The sequence below is a fragment of the Eufriesea mexicana genome, unplaced genomic scaffold, assembly GCF_001483705.2.
Source record: "Eufriesea mexicana isolate 0111107269 unplaced genomic scaffold, ASM148370v2 scaffold7286, whole genome shotgun sequence".
Lineage (NCBI taxonomy): Eukaryota > Metazoa > Arthropoda > Insecta > Hymenoptera > Apidae > Eufriesea > Eufriesea mexicana.
The window spans coordinates 136699-162077 of NW_016915097.1; the positions used below are offsets into that span (position 1 = coordinate 136699).

General features: G+C 33.6%; 2 protein-coding genes across 7 annotated transcripts in view; one reads left to right on the forward strand and one right to left on the reverse strand.

The window, feature by feature from the left end:
- Positions 1 to 21659, forward strand: part of LOC108552576 (partitioning defective 3 homolog) — a 134935-nt gene extending 113276 nt beyond the window's left edge. For 4 of the 6 annotated variants that reach the window (XM_017907194.1, XM_017907195.1, XM_017907193.1 and 1 more), the window contains exons 3-5: positions 11770 to 13710; positions 20615 to 20813; positions 21519 to 21659. In XM_017907194.1, coding sequence (XP_017762683.1) covers positions 11770 to 13710; positions 20615 to 20813; positions 21519 to 21567 — 2189 coding nt within the window. In that variant the 3' untranslated portion in view covers positions 21568 to 21659. Of the gene's footprint in view, positions 1 to 8919; positions 8965 to 10115; positions 10175 to 11769; positions 13711 to 20614; positions 20814 to 21518 lie in introns of those variants that run through there. The other 2 variants (XM_017907198.1, XM_017907197.1) reach the window with 2 other exon arrangements.
- Positions 21660 to 22169: 510 nt separating this feature from the next.
- LOC108552578 (uncharacterized) overlaps positions 22170 to 25379 on the reverse strand; it is a 133793-nt gene continuing 130583 nt past the window's right edge. Inside the window, exons 5-6 of the mRNA XM_017907199.1 lie at positions 22568 to 22688; positions 22170 to 22234 (exon numbers count right to left, since the gene is read on the reverse strand). Of these exons, the coding sequence (XP_017762688.1) occupies positions 22198 to 22234; positions 22568 to 22688 (158 nt within the window). The 3' untranslated portion in view covers positions 22170 to 22197. The remainder of the gene's footprint in view (positions 22235 to 22567; positions 22689 to 25379) is intronic.

Consider the following 25379-nt stretch of genomic DNA (forward strand, 5'->3'; position numbering starts at 1 on the left):
TTCGGTATACTGAAACTCTACTGTCGCAACGCTAAGATATTTTCAAGTTCCCATAAAAATAGGGAATGAAATATCAAACACGCAAGCTAATAGAAAATCGCGACGCGCCCGAACGAGTTGGCGATTATTCGAAAGACCGACTAGCCTAGGCGATATACTCCCGTGTACAGAGATAACTTCATACTTCGGCACCCTCCCGATCGGGCCTAGCTCAATTCCAGCCACTGCCGCACTCGCCAAGACTTACACGTGAACCAAGGATAGTCCCTGAATCAATGAAACTTCTACTGTCAACGCGAGGGCCCAGCTGGGCGGTTGCCGGCCAAGACAGACACTTCGCATCCCAGCCACACGGGGTAGAACTTAATCATCCCTGTGGTCTAACCGTAGACACTATGTTCGTCCAACTGCATACCCGAACCCCAGTCGCGTACGACCGGAGCAGCTGGACCCCCGCATCAAGTCCAGAAGAAACAAGTGACCCGAGGGCTACCTTGGAACTCGTTGCTTGACGAGATTGACAGTGGTTGGAAATGAGTGTCGGAGACGAGTCGTGAGAATGACTTACGAAGCATGAAGTTGTCGAGTACAAAGGAGTACGTTACGTAGGCTTGTAAACAGTTTGTTATTAACAATCATTGTAACAATTTATAAAATTTTTGCAAATTGTAGGTATATTTTAACAGAGATATCAGTTATATGTTCAAATAATAGCCAGTGATTTATTAATTTTTTCACTTTTATTATAAATTTACGTTGCGAACAATTTGTTATTAATAATAAATTTGATGATTTATACATTTTTTATAAACTATAACTGCATTCGTACTTCCATAGGATAAATTTCCTTGGTACGTGTATGTATGTCAAAATGTTTTTATTTCTTCTGTATTTTTGGCTGAAATGAAGTATTACACGAAAAGTTAAAACATTAGACGGTCCATTCTCATCTTAAATGTAAAGGAATTTATTTTTTAGAAACTTTATATTGAAAAATCATTAGTTGATAATGCAATTTCATCAACTCCGATTTTTCGGAATTTAAGGGTGATAATGCAATTTCGTTCACAGAATCATCTTCAACAAAGTAAACTCTACAAGAATCACCTAATGAATATTACACATTAGCGAAAAAGTTAAAATTTGTTGAACAACGTTATCATATAATATCGCAACTTTATTGTAAAATTCTTTTAACGCACAAAGCTGGTGAAAGCTTTTATATAAACAAGATATTATTTACTCGAGTTATCGAAGCTCGAATGAAACATTTCTACCCAAGATTTTCACATGGAACGTTTAATAAGATTCCAACCGTGCTAATTATCCAAGTGATTCGTATGCAATTCCAATTTCAACACACCTTCTAACCACTCAATTTCAATTCCACTGCAGCACCGTTCCTTATTATGTCACGAAATTGCTCATTTGGAATTCGAGATCATCCCATCGCCTCTCGATACTTACGATCCTCATCGTCACGTACCGCGTTATTAGCTAACATCATTCGCAGATTGCACGCGGGTTGCGTTCGTCCCATCGGGATTATACCTTACCGCGTTATTAGCTAACATCATTCGCAGATTGCACGCGGGTTGCGTTCGTCCCATCGGGATTTCATCTCGGACACGATTATTACCAGTGAAGGTTGCATCGGGTGAAAGCACGAGTAACAAGACGGGAAAAAATGTCATTGTTTGTCATTGTTTCCCGTATATTATATATACGATCGTTCAGCCATGTCGCTTGACCGGTCACCATTTTGTTGACCCAATGCCGAGTGCGTCTTGCGCCGATTTTCTCCGAAACGCAGGAATTTCTCCGCCGATTCTGCGTGCGTCTTTTCGTTAAAGTTACTTTCGAAAGCGAGGAAACTTTGCACAGCCTCGTTGGCTTCGTGAGAGTCTGTTTTTATGAAAACAGCCGGCTCTCGGCCACGAAGGTGGAGAGATTTACCTCGTTCGCCGCGATGAACTCAGCAACACGCGTTCAACGCGTATTGCACGCGCTGGAAAACGCGCTAACACGCTTAATAACTCGACAATTTATGAAAATAAACGTTGCTTAGAAGTTTTATAACCTCACCAGCGTGAATCTCGCGTCGTGCGTATCTCTTCTGAATGCTGGTTTACTCGGAATTATTTGACGCTTCGAGTGCTTTCGAGATTGCTTCAGAGATAGCAGGTGGCGCTAGTGATCGAAAATTTGTAGCGAGTTAACGTTCTATATCAGATTCTATTCCATGTGCATGAAGCAGAAGAGTAATTCGAAATTATATCTGTGTAAATTACATATATCTATGTCAATCATATGTCTAATCACGTATATCTCTCATAGTTCCAATTCCAATCATTTTTCTACGATTTTTGTTTTAATATTATTTTAATATAATTTTAATACAGAGAAATTAAGAATTAAAACCTTGATTTTAATTTTAATTAAATTTCTCATATTTCAGGAAATTTAATTTTGGTTTTCCTTTATCCTACAATTTGATTGTGTGGAAACTATTGGTGTCTTTCGTGAGCTCGATATTACTGTTTTGTTTTAGATAAAGGTGATGACCTGCTGATTTATCTGCTAATAAATCGCGTTGCAATGGTGACGTCGTTGACGATAATACAAGCGAAATGATTCACGCGCGTAAATTCAAACAATGTTCTTGATTTCGACAATCAGCTTCTCAGTTCTTAGAATTGCAATGGGATAAAAATACGTTTTGCAAATTCTTATTTATCTGTCATTTACAGGTTTCCTTGAAATTTAAGTACGGTTTCTTCTAGACATTATTACTCTCGCATTTTTATTTTATCACATTTCATTTTATTTCACCGTAAAATTATACTCGGCAGAAATTTCAAATATGCGATGTTTTCTGGTAGCCAGCCAATTTATAGACTTCTTCGAACGATACTGATTGCGAGCTACAGTTATCCAAAGAACTTGAGGAATTTAATAAAGCTCTAGGTTTTTAACTCGTTTAATCCTGACGATGTCGCAAAAATTACGATAGCTTTCCATCTTAGCAAATGCATTCTTTTGTCGCAAATGAAAAAATTGCTAATCTCGATATACAGTGTGGATTCAATAATAATGATTAATAATACCAGTTATTTATTTAAAATATTTGCCTTTTTTAAAATATCGAAAGCTATTTCTTCCAAAATTTCTTTTAAATATCACGAACGTTAAAGAAATTAATTAAAAGGACGGGGGAGATATTTGTTTATTGCATAATTAATTTTTCTTTCAATGTTTGTTAGAGTGGTGATGGTTTCTTTTCTATTTTTATTTTATTTTATTTTATTTAGGTAGTTTTGTCGAATTTAAAAACATTTACTCGAAGGATTTTCTTCTATTTCTCTTTGTTAAAGAGTTTACGAAGAGTTTGGGAGTACGTAACTTCTACTAGTTTATTTGGCTCACGTAGTATATTTGCGTAACTGACGAGCGAACACCCCCACCGGAAAACCGCAGTGTTAACGCGCTTCTTTGAACGACTGTGACAACGTCATTGCGGTTTTTTGATGAGATATATATGTATATAGCATCAACCTGCTAGTATTTGTGCACGAATTCCGATAATCGTTCTAAATCTAGAAAATATATCAGTCGTGGCACACATAAAGGATTTACGGATTTTCATCAAAAAATTCTCTTATGAATAAATGCTTAAATTACGTCTTATCTAATTATAAACAAAAGCAACGATAAAATAGATGCTGATACAACATAATATTTTCAATTTGTAGCGTTTATGTTTATAAGCTAATTACAAATCTTTATTTTTCTTTAATATTTATTTTTTACTTGTATATTTTATATATTTATTTTATATTTTATATTTATATATTTATTCTATTCCATATAATTTATTTTCATTTAATGTCTATTTCCACATTCGAATTTTTCCATCTTAATTTAACATTAGTTCTAATTTAATATCTATTTCTATTCCATATAATTTATTTTCATTTAATATCTATTTTGACATTGGAATTTTTCCGTCTTAATTTTACATTCGTTTTATTTAATATTTATTTCTATTCCATGTAATTTATTTTCATTTAATATTCATTTTAACATTGGAATTTTTCCATCTTAATTTAACATTAGTTCTAATTCAATATCTATTTCTATTCCATATAATTTATTTTCATTTAATGTCTATTTCCACATTCGAATTTTTCCATCTTAATTTTACATTCGTTTTTATTCAATATCTATTTCTGTTCTATATAATTTATTTTCATATAATATCTACTTTAACATTGGAATTTTTCCATCTTAATTTAACATTCGTTTTTATCCAATATCTATTTTTGTTCCATGTAATTTATTTTAATTTAATATCTATTTTAACATTGGAATTTTTCCATTTTAATTTAACATTAGTTTTTATTCGATATTTATTTCTATTCCATGTAATTTATTTTCATTTAATATCTATTTTAACATTGGAATTTTTCCATCTTAATTTAAAATTAGTTCTAATTCAATATCTATTTCTATTCCATATAATTTATTTTCATTTAATATCTATTTTGACATTGAAATTTTCCAATCCTTATTTAAAATTCAATTTTATCCGATGTTTATCTCATAATAAAAATTTATTTTTATTATCTTTATTTCCATGTCATCGTATATTCGAAACTTTCCAATCTTCGCGAAAAATTTTGCGAATTCCAGTTAAAATTTCCGCGCGATTGTTGTTTGCTTTCGTCGGTGATATTTTAATTCTTGCTTCTAATGTACCTTTATTATTCTTTTTACCGGCTAACGTCCATATACCTCGTAATTACATGCTGTAACCAACGTGTTTCATTCACGTTGCCCCTTCACGACAAGGCTTTCTAGAGACTTGCAACTTTTTCTCCTCGCACGTAAGACACGAAACGGCTGCATTTTGCGAAGTCAGCTCGCATACTAGACAAAAACCTCGTGGCATTACTGCCCGACATCAACTCCGCGACGTTACGTAGACGTTAACGGGTTTGTTGGCGGCAAAAACGACCGGTGGTTAAAGATTTCGCAATGGTGTGTCGTTTGCGGGCGGGGAAACGGCGAATTATTTAAATCGCTGTTTGAGAAAACGCTGGAAAAATTCTGCGGCGTCGAGTCACGCTGTTTGAACGTTGTGTAACACGAAATCTAAAGAATTACGTTCCAGTGTTTACCACCTTCCTCTCAGCCCTTGTTTATGTCGCGTCTTGCATTGTGAAATTAAAATAGTTCCTTGTTTGATAATTGATATTTCTTTTATCTCGAAATTGTGCGTTTATGTAAGCACTTTACGTAGTATTTTTGTCAAGACACGAGAAATTTGTTTGTTCAAAAAGTAATGGTAATATTTGTGTTATTATGTGTATTTGTTCACCTAAATTTTGATTTTTGTCTTTTAAAAATCTTCGTAAATTAATCTATATATATTAATAAGTTTGAGTTATAGTTAAGATTCGAGTCAAGGTAAAAGGTTCCTTTTATTTATCACTCTAATTTTCATTTTAATTTTAAGTTAATGTTAAAGTTAAAGTAAGAGCTAAAATTGAGATAGTAAATATCACTATTATGTAAAGAATTCGAAGCATAAATAGTACAATTTTAATGAATATTGGATTATAAGAAAATATTGTATTTCAGGAAACCTTTATGAAATTTTTATAAAGCTAAAGTCAAAATTAAAATGTCGACTATGTTTATTATGTGAGGAACTCAAAAGTAGAATAGCATAATTTTCACCAATATTGAGTAATTCTAATGAAATATTGCATTTTAGAAAATCTCTAAACAATTTCTATAAAATGAAAGTCAAAATTAAAATTAAAATTAAAATCAAATTAAAATTAAAATATTGACTATAATTTTTATGTGAGGTACTGAAAGAAATAATATTATAATTTGCACCAATATTGAATAATTCTAGTGCAATATTGAATTTTAAAAAAACTATAAAAGAATGTATATAATAATTTATTATAGAAATTTATTGCAAAGTGCTCTTGCTGAATACGAATATTATGCGTCATTTCTAAAACCTAATGCACTTGAGCTACCGAGTCTTCCACCGAGACTCCTATATTTAATTTAAAAAATAAAAATCGATCAAATGACTATTCTCATAGAACAATTAACACATTTTATCCTCTACAATCTTAACCATCCTTCTTCCCATAAGACAATTTATTTATACCTTTATGATAATAAATATTACCATAATGCAATTGCCATACATCCTTCGAATTTCAGTTTCACGACACAGGAAGCAGTCATTGATAGTTAGATTTTAATGAAAATATCGTCCACTTGGAGCAAAATCGACGATCTTTAGTATACTTCTTTCCTCCTCTGATTGTCGATCGTGATACATTTACTAGAAAATTGGTCCTTTCTTTCTTCCATCGTGGAACGCTTTCTTTAAATCCCTCGAACAAGCCAAAGGTCTATTTACCGTGCAATTCTTAGCTCGGTTCTCTATCATTATCGTCGATACATCGAAAAATATAGATATCGCGTGAAGCATACTTCCTGCAATTCGCTAAACCCACTGTGGCATTTCATTCTGAAGGAAAAATTGACCACTTCGGTTATTTATGCAATTAAATTAATTTTTATAAATTTTATTATTCTCTTTGCATTCGTTACTCGGGATATTGAAATTTCGAAGCTGTACGATGATGCAAGTAACATGGCGACTTCCTAATTGGGTAATTTTATCGCTGCCAAATTTTTGAAATTTGTGATTTCTTGAAATAATACAATAGGTTCTCATGTAACGTAATTAATGCATATTAATTCACATAACGCGGTATTTGAAGTCGCGTTATGATTTTCTTTGTACATCGCGAATAATATAAATAATATTATTGGGATGACTATTGTTACGTGGAATTTTGATTTCTGTGTTTCACGAATCAACACAATGGAATAGGTGATGCAGGTAATAATGCTATGCTCGAATAAAGTAAATTTAATTTTTAAACGAGAAGAATTCCCACATTTTATTGCGTGACGTGTTACATGAGAATCGCGTTATATAAAAAAGTCGTTGAAGTGTCTTTAGCACCTTGTAGGAAATTGTATTATACGGGAGTTAACTGCATATGTCGTAAAAAGGAATTATTTACACACGATGAAAGTTATATTTCTTTGCTTATATGTTATTAATGAGAAGTATAATTTTATAGAGTGCTGGAATATTAAAATTTTGTGATAATGTATGTGGATATAATTGGCAGTGTGGAAAGAAATTTAATGTATAATGGAAATGATTATTCTAGTGATCAAATTTTTTTTAAATAATATTATGTATGTGTCTATTCTGGCACAAAAATTACTATTCTTGTTGCTATATTTCTGTAATTGTTTAATAATACATATATCCATCTAGAAAAATGGCAGTATAATGAAATTATATTTTATATGTTATTTTGTAAAGTATCCTGTTTGAAAATTTTTAACAATATACGTTGATGAACAATATACTGTTGCATGAGAAGGTTTTAATGAGTCATGGAAACGTTTATTATTGCACATTATTAAAAAGATTGCAAAGCTATCGCGGAGTTGTAAAAGAGAATTTGGTGACTAACAATAAGATAAAAGGTATTGATTTATCATTGTGTATGTGGGCTGTGCATTTGCAACGTCATAAACAATTAAGAATCACGAATTTCAAGAAATATTCTTCATTGTAAAAGAATCTGAAAATATGAGATAAATAAAAGAAGAGGACAGAAAGATGGATAAAGTAAAAAGGCAAGAAATGGAAAACTTAACAGAGTCGAGAGAAAATATTTTAAATAAATTCATTTATTTTCAAATATATATATATATATATAGTACCCTCAAAAATGCTCTTATATCTGAAAATAATTTATTACAATTAACAAAACCCAAAATATTCCATTCTTAACAATATACAGCCCTAAATATAATAGTATAATAAAGTAAATAAAAAGACAGGAAATAGATCACTTAAAAGAGCGAAATAAATTTTTCTAAAATAAATTTCTCTATTTTCAAATACATATATAATACCCTCAAAAATGCTCCTATTTGAAAACAATTCTTAATATATAACAAAACCCAAAATATTCCATTCTTAACAATATACAGTCCTAAATATAATAGTATAATAAAATTAATAAAAAGACAGGAAATAGATCACTTAAAAGAGTGAAATAAAATTTTTAAAAATAAATTCCTTTATTTTCAAATACATATATAATACCTCAAAAATGCTCCTATCTGAAAACAATTACAACAGAAATCATTACAAATAACAAAACCAAAAATATTCCGTTTCTAACAATATACAAGCCTAAATATAACAGTAAAATAAAATAAATAAAAAGACAAGATATAGAGCACTTAAAAGAGTGAAATAAAATTTTCTAATAAATAAATTAAAATCTATCTGAAAATAATTACAGCTGAAATCATTGCAACTTCAAAACCCAAAATACACAACCCTAAATATAAACATATAAGCATATAAACTAATAATACATAACCGGGTACAACAAAATGTTAAACACTATACACAGCTATCAGGAACGAAACGAATTCCAAGCTACCTGAAAGTTCACACCGAAGCGATGGTTACTTCCGATTCGCTCGGGTCTCAGCCTCTGCTTCCTCAGACTCCGTTCTTCGTGCGATTATTTCTACTATCACTCGAGCGAACTACTCATGAGAATTGCTCACACGGGATGTCCTTCCTTCCACACATCCTGCGACGCGTTCTTAAGCCGCCGCTGGATCTCATATAATGTCACGCTTCGCGGACGGCGATCATTTTCGTCGCGACTGTCACTCTTGGACGAAGTTTCGACTCGTCACGCGCGTTTCTGATCCTCGCCACGATTCGCGAGATTCGCAACATGACTCACGTTTGGTGCGACGGCCCGTTCTACGTGGACCATTCGAAGACCGCCGTCGACGTCCACCGATTGTTCCAATGTAATTCTCGTTAATTAAATTTTCCAATTTATGGTGAAAATCCGCGTCGATCAGTTCTAACTTGGCCAGTTAAAATTCGAATTCTCGAAAGTGAATCTTGTGTACCTTGACACGAAGTTGAGGCAAGCGTGAGTCATCAAGAGTGACTAGACGTGGTGTGATTAAGAGTTTATGGTTGGTGATAACGTTGGTGAATTGTGAATCCACGGTGTATCGTGTTGAGCTCAAAAGTTTGTTCCATGGTGTGATGGATCTTTTCTAACCTTTCGAGGATGATGCGACGCCTATGCACTATATAGACATTCGTGATATCTGAATTTTAAAAAACTATTCCAAAATGATATTATGCCAGATAAAAATATTATTAATATTATTACTAATTTAGATGCGTTTGACAAGTAAATAAAAGATTGGTTTAATTTTGTCTCAACTCAAAAATCTTTATTATGCAGAATGCAGACCACGTGGATGGAAATCAGGGTTCATACGTCATCCTTGAAAGGTTAATACTACTATAAAGATAAGTCAGTTGATTGCAGGTATCATATCTGCAAATATTTAGAATTATAGCGATGGACAAAATTGGCCTTATTGGTACACTGAAAAATTTCATTTAAATTGTATTTTCTTCCTAAAAGTATGAATTTTTATTATTTAGATCGAAGAGGGATAAATTTTATCAAGTTAAACGATTAATTGCATTTTCTATTGCTCGACCTTTTAATCATTTTACCTTCATACGACATATTTAATTTTACAATTTTTAACATGTGTTCAACTGTGTTTATCATTGTAAATCATATAGTGTAACAAAGAAACGAGAAGATCATGTCGAAAACAAATGGCATTGGCAAAGAATTAGTATTAATTATTTAACATAAAATAGAAACAATTCCAATATAATTTATTATACTACTACGTTATTAATTTAAATTTGAAAAATACTTATAAAAGGAAGGTATTCATCCTTTTCCTGTCACGAGTACACAATTTTTTAGCTGTACAGAATAGCTGTGTTATGAATTTTTTACTTAATATCATTTCTGGTTTGCAATATATTAGAAATAATTTCGTATCGACATTTGCGTAGAATGTTTAAATAATCTAACTTTTGTTGGTTGAACGTCTCGGTGATTCTCGTCTTTTTACAGGTAAAGAGACCTGTGACCTGGAGACGGAACAGGGGAATGATATACACGACCACTCATGGGTATTTGGATGCTTTGTTAAATATGGATTAACGTTACGTGAATTTTATCAAAGTGTGCAAGTTAATGGCAAGTTGATGAATATTACCTTCTTATGGAGTCAGCAGGCTGTAAATGATTAAAGAACTAAATGTTAATGTACTGTAATTAAAAGCGTGTGACTCATTGACGTATCCGCCATTTTTAGGTATCATTGCTTGAATTAATTTGCGTAGTCTGCTTGCCAGTTTCAAAGAATCATCTGAAATGTCTGAGTCACAGCTCAGAGATGAAACGTCCTGGAGACAACGAGCTTTTCAAGCGATGAATTAACTTTACTACATTTAACAATTTTAGAATTATACATCAGCTTTGAGAAATTAATTTTATCGCGTCGTAACATTCTGCTATACACAGCTGTAATAATTTATTCATAATATTGTAAATTTTGTATATTGAATTTCGTAGGAACTAACCGAGTACCCAGATACTTCTGAGTGGTAGTGTACCTGATAAAATACTACGTGAAAATTCTCTGCATTAAAATCTGAGATAAAAAGTACCATGCGAATAATTTTCATTTTTCTTTTAAACATTTTTGCAATTTAATACAAAGCTATAATTGATTATTTTTGTTTATCGTTTTTGCAATATAATAAACGTTTTAAGTCGTATTTAAGCGTTTAATTAATTATTAATTAATGTATTAAGCGTTTAATTAATATTATTAATTAGTAAGCGAATCAAATGCAATAATTACTGATATTCTATAGTAGTTTTAAACTCACTAAAGGTCGTTCAAAGTCTTAAGAGCAGTTTTAAAGGAAAGTTAGTCTGGTAGTGATGAAATCCAGGTGCAAATGGCACTAACAAATATTTCAGTGGACGTTAAAGATGTAGTAATCAGAGAAATATAGAATTCTCAGTAATTTTACGTGACAAAATTTCAAAAAAAAAAATACTTATGTATATTTTTTCAAGCTTTAAAACTCATATTTTAACAACTTATTAATCAATATCAATAATATTAATATTTTCAATAAGCAATTATCATTAACATCTACTCAAATAAAAGTTCCTTATGTACCAATATTCTAGTTACTAATTTCCCCTATACCACTATATTCTATAAAACTAAAATAATAAATATCTGCTACGCAACAAATTTTTCGCTCGAAATTTACATCTATTATCTTCATTAAAACTGATTAAAACACCAACTAGTGTGCATTAATTAATTTATAACTGACAATTCTCGTTGTCGAATATTATATAATTATAACGACTAATATCTCGTTTTAACCCTTTGCACTCAAGAGGCGACTCTCAGTCGCCATTTAATCAGATTCTAAAGACCGACGTTAATTAATATGTTAAATTTAAAATTAACCAAGGATGCCTGGAATATGGAAGTAAAATAATTCCCCGTCTTAATTTGCATACGATTTCTTATTCACCGTTTTAAAAATATCGTCGATTTTATGGCAGAAAATCTTCGAATTACTATTCTTCTATAAAGAAAAAATCACCGAGTGCAAAGGGTCGATATTTCATCGACACATGTCATAATTTCAATTTCCTAACAAAAGTATAACCATCGTTCCTCGTACCTTCGCAGACCTGTCTCCAGTCCGATGGGCTCGCCGGAAGTCGTCGAGCTCCGAGTCGGAGCGTAACTGCTACAACGTGCAAACGTCGCAAGTGACCACCGAGCGGAGTCCCACTAAGAAAAATAAGAAGAGGATCCAGAAAGAAAGGCGGAGGGTCTGCGAGAAACGGAACCCGCTGCTGGACCGCGTGAAGAACACCAGGCTGAGCTTCTTCAAAGACCGGGACTCGGACGACGAGGACCGGGAAGAGGACGAAGACCCGGAGAAGCCACAGTTCCGTTCCATGTGCGAGTTGAACCAACGCGGCCTGACGAGGAACGAGTTCCGCAGATCGGTCTGCGAATCCGACTTGAAGGACATCATCGAAGAAGAGAAGACCCAGGCAAAGAGGAAAAGACGTTCGAAATCGCAGAGTAGATTGCCCTATCGAAAGCATCAGGAAGAACGCTTCTCTTTCCTGGGTTTCCGACCGTCGACTGGCCAGAAGCCAGCCAGTCTGTCCAAGGAGATCATCGAGGAAACCAGTAGTCAACAGAATCGCAGATGGAAGAAGAGCAAAGAGTTCGTCCAGGATCACCAGACGTCCAGGCGATCGATGGATCACGTGCTGGAAGGCTCCAGCAGCACTGAAGACCCAGCGTTCAAGGATGGCTCGCAGTTCGACAGCATAACACCCTCTAGCTGCTTGGCTGCCAAGTTCAGGGCGATGCAGGACAGGTACCTAAAAAGCTCCACCAGCAAGCTGATAGCGAAGATCTATAAGAAAGAGGGCAAAGACAAGGAAAGAAGAAGACTGAGGAGCTTCTCTTATGGCACTCTGCCAGGCCTAGAGGAGTTGAGGACCAATCCTCTTTACGAGGAGCAGGACCAGGACGACAACGATTCTGGTATCCTGGACAACGATTCTGCCACTAGTTCGTTACTCGATGACAGATGCAGCAGCAGTGCTTCTGGCTTGCTGACTGCCCTCAACGACTCATCTTCGAATCCACCACCTCAGTTACCACCGAGGAAGCCATCCTCTTCTATCGTAGACGTAGAGAGAACAGCAAGATTGTTCTCTAGTCTGGACGTCTACTGTGGGAGGAACGAGGGCAGGGGTTGCAGGAAGGACATGTCTAGATTGAACGCCCTGGAAGATTCTTCGAGCCAGATCTGTCAGGCTTCCAACAGCGAGTTGATAGACAGACAAGATCGTGACAGCTCCAAGTCTCCAGAGGATAAAGACGTCATGGAAAGGCTGGACAGCAAAGACTCGTTAGGGTCGGAGAGTTATCAGAGCACCAGGCTGCCAGTCATCAGGAACAGGTCTTATGTCACCGAGACTATGGTCGTGAAGCTACCCAGGGAGAGCTCTGACCAGTGCCTGGGCATCTTCATCGCGAAGACCGCTGAGTCCAGTCCAGGCTACCTGGTGGCGCACGTGGTGCCAAATGGGTTGGCCGATAAGGAAGGTACCTTGAGGATAGGCGACGAGATTCTGATAGTAAATGGGAAGAGACTGAGAGGACTGAGTATGGCGGAGGCTAGGAAGATTCTTGGCAGCGGAAGTGGGCCTGGTGACGTGGATATCGTCGTCTCGAGGTACTCCGCTGTAGACCAGTCCCCAAAGAAGTTGACAGAGAGTAGCGTGGACTACGAGAACGTGCATATGGAGAATGGTCACGGTGTCATAGTCGAGAATTCGCCCAGGTCGCATTTTAGGAAGCACCACACGAAGCATCATAAGGACAGGAAGAGCGAGTGCAACAGGTCTACTTCTTCCGATAAGGCAGTCGTGAGCGTGGACAATGGTGGCTCACAGAGCGTTTCCAACTTTTGCACGCTACCTAGGAGGCCCAGGAACACCGTCTCAACGTTCCTGACAGTCGTATTTCAGAAAGGTCCTGGAAAGAAGTCGCTGGGATTCACTATCGTGGGTGGTAGCGATAGTCCTAAAGGAAGCATCGGTGAGTCGTTTATTTTTGATAAAGGTGTCATAGTGTTTTATGTTATCACGGTGTGCTAACGTATGTTCGCATGTTATATTAATGTTATTGATATTTAAAATAATTAATTAAATTATGTGTATATTAACACTAGAACTTCCATTAGAACTCATTTTTACAATTTCACGTAGCCTTGAGTGCTTTTCGTAGAATAAATTTTAATTTTGATTTATTGGATAAAAACGAGATGAGACGTATTCATGTATGCTAACGTACTTTTACAAGTATTATGATTTGTATATAGTATATTTGTTATAGTTCTAGTGTTAATGGTAATAATGTCGGTAATATTAATATTAATATTAGTAATAATAATATTCATAACAGTAATATTATTATTGTTAATAATAATTGTAATATCGGTATTATCAATATTATTAATATCAGTGTTATTAACATTAATCAAAGTAATTCATTAATATTAATATTAATATCGATGTTAGTAATAATAATATTCATAATAGTAATGTTATTATTGTTGATAATAATTATAATATCGGTATTATCAGTATCAATAATAGTAATATCAATATTATTAACATTAATCAAAGTAACTTATTAATATTAATATTAATATTAGTAATAATAATATTCATAACAATGATATCATTATTAATAATAATTATAATATCGGTATTATCAGTATCAATAATAGTAATATCAATGTTATTAACATTAATAAAAGTAATTTATTAATATTATGAATATTGCCAGTATTAAAATGATCAATAATGTAAATTATAATGTATGCTAAATGCATAATATTCGTGACAAGGGTAGTGTGAGTGTCTGCTCATCAAGTAATATGCACAACCATAATTGTATTTATCGCGTTTCACAGTGTGTATAAAAGGGTGTTTACATGAGTCTGTAATTCAAATAGTTTCATCCATAATTCTGTACGGGTCGTTTATTATTCGATTAACAGTAACAGGACCTTTTCGGGGATGCTTGATCATTATCGTATAAACTTGCTGTGCTAATGTGTAGCAGTTATTCGTGTAAATTCATGCTCGTTAAAGACTATTACAACATTAAACGTTTTTCAAGCTAGTTTCACCAACGTGCTACCTTATAACTCGAATGCAGTAAAAATGTTTAACAACTACTATATATTATGCAAGGCAACATCGTTATTATTCGTTGTTTAGTACTACCTTATCTTGGCATATAGTATCACTAATGCTTCGATATTACCTAATTAATCGATCGATTAATTAGAACAATTCGAAGCGGAGATTTTAAAACGTTATCTATACTAACATTTTCCAACGAAATTTAAGATTACTACGCCCAGAGTAGATAATAAAATTCGTTTTACAATCGTCCTTTAAAAATCCTTCGAACTTCAACATCGCAATGATCGTTTAATGACGAAGCGTTATAAATTTGCATTAAAGTCCGCGCGAAGATTTCGACACGATTAAATCGAGAATCTCCGCGTTTCACTGTAATCATCATTTTATCTATATATCATCTCGAGACGTGGAATTTATCACTCTTTCAGTGAGCACGCTTTATACCTCTAATGGGATTAACCGCGTTAAAAATGTCCAGGTTTTAACATTCTAATGCTACGTAATATCGTCGTAAACTCGTAATGCGATTAATTATTTTTCCAACGCAGGCAGCTGCTATTTCAAGGTTGCATCTAACTTCTAATGCGATTAAATGTATCGGAAACTTTCAAACTTCAACGTTCTCATCGTTCATTAATGCAATCCTCGAAGACGGATTTCTAACGATTTTAAATTATTCTTCGTAACCGGTGTTATTTAATTATGCTATTGATGATGATATTTTAAAAACTCTGAAATATGAACTTTTAGTTAAATATTTTGAAAATTTTTAACTTTGAAATTCACCCGAAATTTGTTAAAATTTAATTAAATATTTAATTTTAAATATTTAATTTTTAAATTTAACTAAATATTGGGTAATGAACTTATGGTTGGATATTGGACATGTTAAATATTTGCAAATTTCGATGGTGGTATATTCAGTGTTTTTCAACTTTTCAATATCGAGAGAAATAAATATTTTGATAAATCTTTGAACGTTAACATTGTCACATTGTTTAGACTATCGTATCTAAACTTTTTAAAATTCTTCAGAATTAACGCGATAGAATAATTCAATAACTTCCAATCTCGAAATCTCATATCGTTTGTTGATACAAACGTTAACAGATTTATGTTGATATTAAAATATATTCTGAATATTTGATAAATATCGTTCACTTTAATCCTTTCACCACTATGGACTCATTTTTATGAATCAGAGATTTTTGGGCTCTAGATACTTAAATAACAGAATTCCTGTTAATGTAGAATTTTCTTAAATGAACAATTAAGAAAATATTTAAATTTGTAATGGGAGTATTTAATTTTAACATTTTCTTAAAATTTTAAAAATCAAGAGTACTTGAATTTTCTTCAATTCTCTTAACACACTGCACTGTACTGTCCCCTTTTAGAAAACATTGTAAAGACGTTATAAATCTAGCAAACACCTCGAATGTTTGTTCTGAGATCATACAAAATGATTTTAAAAGCTGGTTATAATTTACGCAGGACAAAATTTGTCAAAAATATATATTCTTAATCAAATTTTAAGCGGAATATCACTTGGATGAAATATTTAGTTCCAATTCTATACTATCTTATCTCACCCTTCTTGTTTTTCAAATGTAGAAGGTTTTTACTGAATTAAATTTGTTTAATTACAATTTACTTAAATTTTCTCCAATTTTCTTACGTTTGTTTGAACTTTCTCAATTTTCCTCTGATTTTCTTCAGTTTTTTTAAATTTATCTAAATTTTCTCAAATTTTTTTCGATTTTCCTAAATTTTTTTCAATTATCTTATATTTATCTAAATTTTTTCAAATTTTCTTCGATTTTCTTGAATTTCCTTTAATTCTCTCAAATTTTCTTAACATTTTCTTCAATTTTCCTCAATTTCATAAAATATTCCCAAATTTCCTAGACTTTCCTTCAATTCCTCTCCATTTCTCATAATCTCGTAAACCCTACCAAACATAACGACCCCTTAAACATTCACAAACATTTTCTTTACATTTTCCTCAATTTTCTTCAATTTCATAAAATCTTCCAAAATTTCCTAGACTTCCTTTCAATTCCTCTCCATGTCCATGATCTCGCAAACCCTCCCAAACATAACACCTCCTTAAACATCCTCAAACATTCCTCCCGCCCCCAAACCTCCTCCCCTCCACCGTTCCTATAATCTCATAATTCCCTACCTTCACATACACATCCGAACACCAAATTAACTACCCTAACCACCTAGACTATCTAGGTAGATCCACCTAGATCTACCCAAATCGCCACCCCTTACACCCGCCACCCCCGACACCCGTCACCCAACCCTCAACCCTTAATTCCATAATCCTGCACCAAGCGTTCACCGAACACTCGACAAAACCGAACTCGAATATCGCGACGAAGATATCCCGACAAGCATTCGTCGACACGAAGAAGAAGAAAAAGAAGAAAAATAGAGATGAAATATGACGCGTCATTATCAAGTCTCGAATACTCTGCGCTCGGCCCCTTATCGTGAGCGTTCCTCGCCCAACTCCTCGAGCACACGCGCGTGTTTGCAGAGGGTCGACCGGCAAACAGGCAGAAATAGCGACGGATCCGCCGCTTAGAAACGCTCACCGGTTTCCCTTGCTATAACGTTTACGCGCTGCCTCTCGACGTAGAAAAATATTACGGTGCCCCTTGTCGATAAATTGCCTCCGCGTGTATACAAGCGGTCTCGAGTTTTACGCGCTCGTTATACGAGGCGGACACCGAGCAGCCCGCGTTTCGTACGCTTCGGGAACATCGGCGTGTTCGGCGCGAGCTTCGGCTTGTTTTACATTCGTGTAAAATCAGCCGTGTACACGGTCGCCACGAGGATCGATTCTCGAGAAAGATGAGCGGTAGGATGAGGAGGTAGATCGCGGAGGAACGTCTTGAGGTAGGTCGAGGATGCAGGGAGTCTGGGTTGGTGTCGCTGAGTCGGGTTTGATTTGGGATCTATGCTCCGTTCAACGAGAATTAACAAGGAATATGAATAAAACCGTCACGTGATCAACGTGGATGCTCAGGGCGACTTTTAAAAGTCCTAATTAGGGGCCCTTACGAATAAGGCTAGTGAAAATTTTCCTTGGATTATTTGGATCACCTCGGGAACAGGTTTGATGCTTCGGCCCTGGTCTGATTATGCGTTGTTCACGTGCAGATATTTATATTTTCTGTCAATTGGAAGTATATACTCTGTTCAATGAGAAAAGGTGGAAAATATAAATAAAAAGAGAGAATTGCAAATGTTAAATTAATTTTGTATTATTAAATGTAATATTTTTATAAAATAAAGTTAAATGTTATATATGATTATATATATATTGTATATATAATTAAATGTTAAATGAATTTTGGATTTGAGTATTTATGGTAGGATGCTTACAGGGTGGTTACTATGATAGAGTTTGATTGAGATTGGGGATGAAATTGAGAATATTGGATTATAATTCGTTTTGTTAAAATTTAAAATAAAAAACACTAATAAAATACAAATACAAATAAAAAAAAAAATAAAAATACGTTTTTGTACTCGAATATTTATAATAGAATGTATACAATAAATAAAAATGGAACCTGTTTTCTTTAATGAGCTATCAGAAGAATCGTTTGGATTTCTTCGGAAACATTAGAATGACGCAGGGACTAAAATTAAAAATATTTGATTATGGAAATTTTGAATTCGAATATTTATGATAGAATGTGTATGATAAGTAAAAATGGAACCTTTTTTCTTTAACGAGCTATTAAAAGAAACGATTAGATTTCGTCAGGAGCTTTAGACTGACATAAAGGATGAAATTACGAATATTTAATTATATAAATTTTTGATTTAGGTATTTTTAATAGGATGCTTATGATAAATAAAAATGGAACATTTCTTCTTTAATGAGCTATTAAAAGAAACGATTAGATTTCTTCAGAAGATTTAGAATTACATAAGGGATGAAATTAAGAATATTTGATTACAGAAATTTTGGATTTGGGTATTTTTTATAGGATGCTTATGATAAATGAAAATTAAACATTTCTTTTTTAATAAGCTATTAGGAGAAACAATTAGATTTTTGCAAAGGCATTAGTGCAATTTACTAGGGGTTATTGGAGATTGGGTTTGGTGAAGTTGCAGAAGGTGAAGTTGAGAATATTAGATTATAAAAATTTAGCTGAAAAATTTCATACTTGAGTGTATATGATAGTGTTCACGATAAATGAAAATGGAATATTACTTCTTTAAATGCATTTTTGCAGGAAGTATTTGAAAATGAAATAAGACTTTTATTCCATAAAATACATATTTTTTTAGAATTATCAATTGTATTGGAAATTTGCAATTTTGCAAATGACTCCAAAGTAAGTCAGATATCTGAAATATAGAGTGAGTAAAAACTCTATAATCTTCAGTAATTTTGAGTATCTTCAAAGCAACACATCTCGACAAAAAAAAGAAAAAAAAAGCCATGTAATTATGAATCAAGTTTTATTTTACAAGAGAAGGTTAGTAGTACACGATGCTGTTGACAAAAATATTAGAAAATTATTCGATTTCGATTTCATCGACGCGACTTGAATTTTTTTTAATTACTCGTATTCAAATTGAAATTCTTTGGAATTTCTTCTTATTTCTTGGATGGATTTCGTTATTCTATTCAGCGTATGACAAAATGATAGCACACCCTATAATTTTCAGTGTTCTACGAATAATTTTTTAAATATATTTAACAAAAGAAAAATCATGATTCAAATCATATCTAATAGTATACTATTAACAAAAAAATTGAAAAGAATCACTTCCTGCTTTATATTTATAAACTTTTCCATCTTTACCAAAGATATACACTATTTTTGAAATATTTTTCCAAATACAGAAAAAATCTTATTTCCTATATCTAACGCGATAAATAATTTTTACACTTAAGTTTGAATTCAGCACTCGAAAATACACGTATAATCTACCTAATCTTGAACTTACTCTTGTTATTTCCCCATAGCAAATTTTCCCATAAACAAGTGAAATTTGTGAAAAGAAATTTCCATTGTCATTATCCCTCTTACATATCTCTTTAAATAGACATATACATAAAATTCGCACATTTTACATCAATCTAATGAAACACTGAGAATCATAACGTCCACTATCATCTTGTCCTCCACTGTGCTTATCTTTTGGGAGCAGCATATAGGTGAAAAAGTAAATGTTTGTTGCTCAAACTTGTATTCGATAGAGTCCATAGGGCAAGGAAACGACACGTTTCTCCCTCAAAACACACATCCTTCCAGGATCATGGACAGAGTAAGAAAACCGCGGGAAATAATAATTCAAATTTGTACTGAACGTGATCTATAACAAAGGAGGAATAGATCCTTCGTGATCCACGAAATTTACATAACAAAGAATAATTCCACTGTCACAGATTCCATTATCAAAACCAATCATTCCCGATCGCTCCATATCTATTAACTTTTGAGCAAATTGAAACTCTTACAGTGTACAGAAGCGAGACTTGAATTTCCGCGTTCTAAGTTACTTGCTAGATGTGATCTACGTCGATTATAAAACGTTAGGTTAACGCTACATGATTCGAATTTCTCTGCGAAGCTTATTCGTTAACACCATGAAATCTCCTTCGATCGTCCCATGTTCGTTCGTAAATTTACCTATCGTCTGTATAGACTAAATAACTGGAAGCTGTCTGGACACCTCGCTATCGAATCCGTTGCTTATCGTTAGCATAATTATCTCAGTAATATCATTCGTCGCGTTTGTTACAGGTATCTTTATAAAATCGGTATTGCCCGGAGGGCAAGCCGCTGAAGATGGCCGTTTGCGCGCAGGTGACGAGATTTTGGCAGTGAATGGCCACGTCTGTCACGACTTGACCCATAGAAAGGCTGTTCAGCTTTTCCGCAATATCAAAACTGGACCGGTTGCCTTGCACCTTTGCAGACGCGTTAAAAACAAGGAACTACAGTGAGTACGGCACTGTTCTACTGTTACACAGAGTATCACTGATGTCTGGTACAGTTAACATTTGCCGATGTCGAGGAGAACTTGACGGGGTTAACATGAGTCTGTGTGACGAGGTCTCGTTGGTACTATCGTGTTGATTATGTAAAACAATTGTTTATTCAATTTTGCATCTCTTAGGATTTTTAACAGTTTTTTTAAGGTCTAACAGCGTAGGAGGTATAAATAGGAAGTCACGATTTCGTGTTGGGAAGTTTGTACGCTTGGATTGCCTTTTGTAAAGGCTATTTTGATTATTTGTCAAACTTAGGTATGATTTATTAGGTATTATTAGGTATGATTTATTTGTTAAATTTAAGAGATAATTGATGTATTTAATTTGTAAGATGTAATTATGAAATTGATATATTTTATTTTTTAAATATTGCGTTACAATTTGGAAGAAAATTTGGGATAAAAGCTCATGTGCCGTGTTACATTCGCAGTGCTTGAATTGTGATGTTACTTCCACTCGTGTGTTTCCAAAAGTCTATTTTAGACACATGTTCGTATCGTACAGCGACATATCGTTCTCAAGATCGCTCGATAACGGTAATTAAAACCAATCGTTTACATAATCAACACGATAGGTACTAATCGCCCAGCCACATTACAAGAATCGTTAGCGTAAAAATAGGACTTGGAGTAACATTTGATATCACTTTTCAGAACAACGAAGGCTAAGTCGTGCGCAGACCTTTTGCTCGTCGACGCGTGAAGAAATGCTGTACAAGAAGATTGTAAAAAGGAAAACGAAGAAAGCAAGAAAAGAAATCACTCCGTGACCGTTGTAAAAAAAAAGAAAATGAATTCGGGACCTGTATATATTTTGTAAATTTGTAAAGTCTCTTGGAAATAAAATTATTATTTAATAATTGTCGAAAGGAAGTTACGTTTAGTTGATCGTTGCACATCATCGTTTCGCGAAACAGATCCTCAAGCACCTTAAAAGTACGACCTCTTTATTGTCCTCTATAATAATAATAATAATAATAATAATAATAATAATAATAATAATAATAATAATAATAACATTAATAATAATAATAATAATAAAGAAATTGCATACAATGAATTCACGCTGATGTAACGTATTTGTATAAAATCTTATAGCCATAATAATAAAAATAATAATAATAATAGCAATAATAATAATTTGATAAAAAACTTAATTACTACGCAACTGCGACACCGCGGTAAATAAATTAATCGAAACAAACATCAAAGATCAAAGATTCGTTCTGATAGACTAGAATCCTAAAACTTCGTATGTAGCGAACGTTAGGTCGCTTTGAATCGAATCGAAAGAGCACTTCCGGTGGGCAGATTCGTCCACATTGCCTCCTCCTCAGCATGGCGCGGATTTTTGCGTACTTTTCGGGTACCTATAACAGACGCAACACGTTCCACGTGAGAAAACTAATTTTCCCTCGTCGTGTATTTGTTTAATTATTTGTTAGTATTGGTACTTTTTGTTACACAATTTATGGGAGTACTGTTAACGCAAGAGTTGTATTAATAAATAGTAGTATTGTGAATTTTATACGAATTAATAGCATAAATATCGATTAAGATATTTGAAATTTAGTGGTAATAATTACTTGGTTCAAAAACTTATCACAAAAATGAATTTTCGATTTACTTTCTTCCCCTTCTTTTTTTTAATAATATTGCAAATGGTGGTTGTTAATTTGTATGTTCTTAATCTTGGTTAATACCTGTGTCTCCTTGTGATTTCTAACTCAACAGGACCTTCCCTCACTGCTTTGAACAATTCGATTACTTCTTGGTGTGTGTACCCACGCAACACCTTGCCATTTAAACTTAAAATTTCGTCACCTGCAACAAAAATTGGAATATTCTGCGTTAGATAACTTCATGTATTCAAATCTTATATTTATTATAGCTAACTTTAAATTACATTGAAAAATAGCCATCTCCTTGTAACATAATAAAGATATCAAACGTTTCAAGTATAGTTACAAACAGAAAATTGAGTTTTATCTAAATTTGAAGCTTCATTTGAACCACATTTAATCATTTACTCTATACACACAATCCACTCCTTCCTCTGAATGGATCAAAATCATTGAACATTCTAAATCCCTTAAAAAAAAGAAAAAAAGAAAATGAAATGAAGAAAACAGAAAAAAATAAATTTCATCCGAGATTGAAACTTTTTCCATAACATTCAAAATCGATTACAATTCTCATGGCGTTCCAAAGACACAACTATAGGAAATCAGAAAATCGGAAGACTATAATGAATTTCAAAAAAGATCGGAAATTCTTTCAAAAGATTCAATCAATTTCAGTTCCGTAGCATTTAAAATTTAAAAGTCGGATGGAATAAATTGAATAGATAAAAATCATTAAATATTTCAAGCCCCTCAAAAGAAAAAATAGAAAAAAGCAAAGAAAACAAAAAAATAAAAATTTCATTCGAGATCGAAACTTTTTGCATAACACTCAAAATCGATTACAATTCTCCTAGCATTCAGAAAACACGACTATAGGAAATCAGAAAATCAGGAGACTATAATGAATCTCAAATAAGATCGAAACTTCCTCCGAGAGGTTCGAATGATTCCAATTCCGTAGCGTTTCGAAGTCACGACCTTTTGGCAGCAGCCGGAGATGCATCGATCCTGTACTTATGCAACCGAAACGACCGGCGGCCCGTTATGCAAGCATGCGGCAGGGTGCAGTGGCACGAAGAAACCGCGGACGTTCGCGTGCTCGTAAAAAGCGTCGGGATCGGTTGAAACTCGAAACGCGTTGCGTGAAACCTGCCTACGGAACGTGTTGCCGCCTACCGCGACGGGAGCCTGGCAAAAATCGCGTAGGAGACGGGACGACACGCGTGTCCGCGAAATTCGACTCGACGTTCGCACCGCGGATTTTCTTCCTCGAGGAAACTGTCTGCGTTCCGCTTTTCGCGAATCCTCGCGATCTTCTTTGCTTTCCTTCGCAAGATTTCGCATTGAAACTTCGTTCCTTGGTATAATTTGATTTTTACGGTGATAACGATAATTGTCGAGGTTGTAATCTTGGATACTTCTGTGTGAGTTGCTATGATATGTTATTGTTTTAACCCTTTGCGGTCGATGTCCCCGCAGCGGCGATATTCGCAAGTCGAAAAATACAGAAAACTACAGAAAATTGGAGAAATTAAAAATTTTGCATATTTACGAATTATAAGTAGTAAAGACACAAATCAGTTTCAACAAATTCTGTGCATTTTAACACATTGCAGGCGTGAGACTATGATCACAATCCGAAAAAGAACAAACGTTGAAAGCGGAAGACTGTAATCTCAGTTGCGTGATAGAATGCAATGAACTGCATTCTGTGACTTTGAAGGAACTTGCGCTTTACTTTATCCTATTTTATAATTTTATCAGTTTTGACTGTGTTTTATTTTATTGCATTTTACCCATTTTGAGAATGGATTCGCGCGATTTCGATTGTGATGAAAGTGAAATAATTGTGAAAAAGTTGGATTTCAAAAACTTAGAAAACCGTGCCCGCATGCAAAGTGTTAATCTCCATATATTGACTTTAAATCCTGTACAGAGAAGTAACTGTGAAACGCTAAATTTGCTGTGCTGAAATCTGCCGACCGCAAAGGGTTAAATATTCAGACATATATGGAGGGTAGGATAATAATAAACATTCGAAATTGGAGAAATTAGTATGATTTTATTGAGAGGTAGAGTTCTGTATTTTGTCAGCGGAGGATACATGAATGACAAAATTTTAGGTAAATTTTGTTTATGAGATAAAGAATAATGTTTTAATAATTAATGATATATTGGAAAAGAAAGTATGTATGAATATGTTATTAGTAAATAGAAGTGGTGAACAATTTAAAATAAGGATAATCGAAGTTCTAGTGTGGTTGGTTTGAAGAATGTGCCATTTTATTTTACGAAATTCATTTTCTACTATTCTTTTCGCAGAACATGTTCATTTTTCATAGATGGAACTTGAGCTTGCTGAAAAACGTCGTCAAGCTCAAGAATTGAGAAGAATTAATAGCCTCTGACAGTGAGGTATTTTCTAACCGATATCTCTCGCAGTACCATTTTCTTATAGTTTATAAACTGAGTGTCCTTGAGTAAGCATCAGTCATTGAATAATGGAATAGGAATAATCAAGAACAATCAAGATTCTGTTATGATTCGTGTCAACATTGTGCTATTTTATTTTATTCTATTTGAATTAATTCATCTTCTATTATTTTAGTATAGTATTAGGTGCAGTAAAAAGAAATCCATTATTTCTGCATGAAATTGAATGCAAAAATAATGGATTTCTTTTTATAAATACAAATACTGAAATATTCAAGTAGTGGCCAACATTGTTAACTTACTTCGTCTTTCATTATACTAGGTGTAGTAAAAAGAAATCCATTATTTTTGCATGAAATTAAATACTAGACTGCATCATATTTTCTAATTAATTACTCATATAATGCCATTTTCACATAGTCGATAATGTAAATACAACTACGAGTCGCTGAAGAGA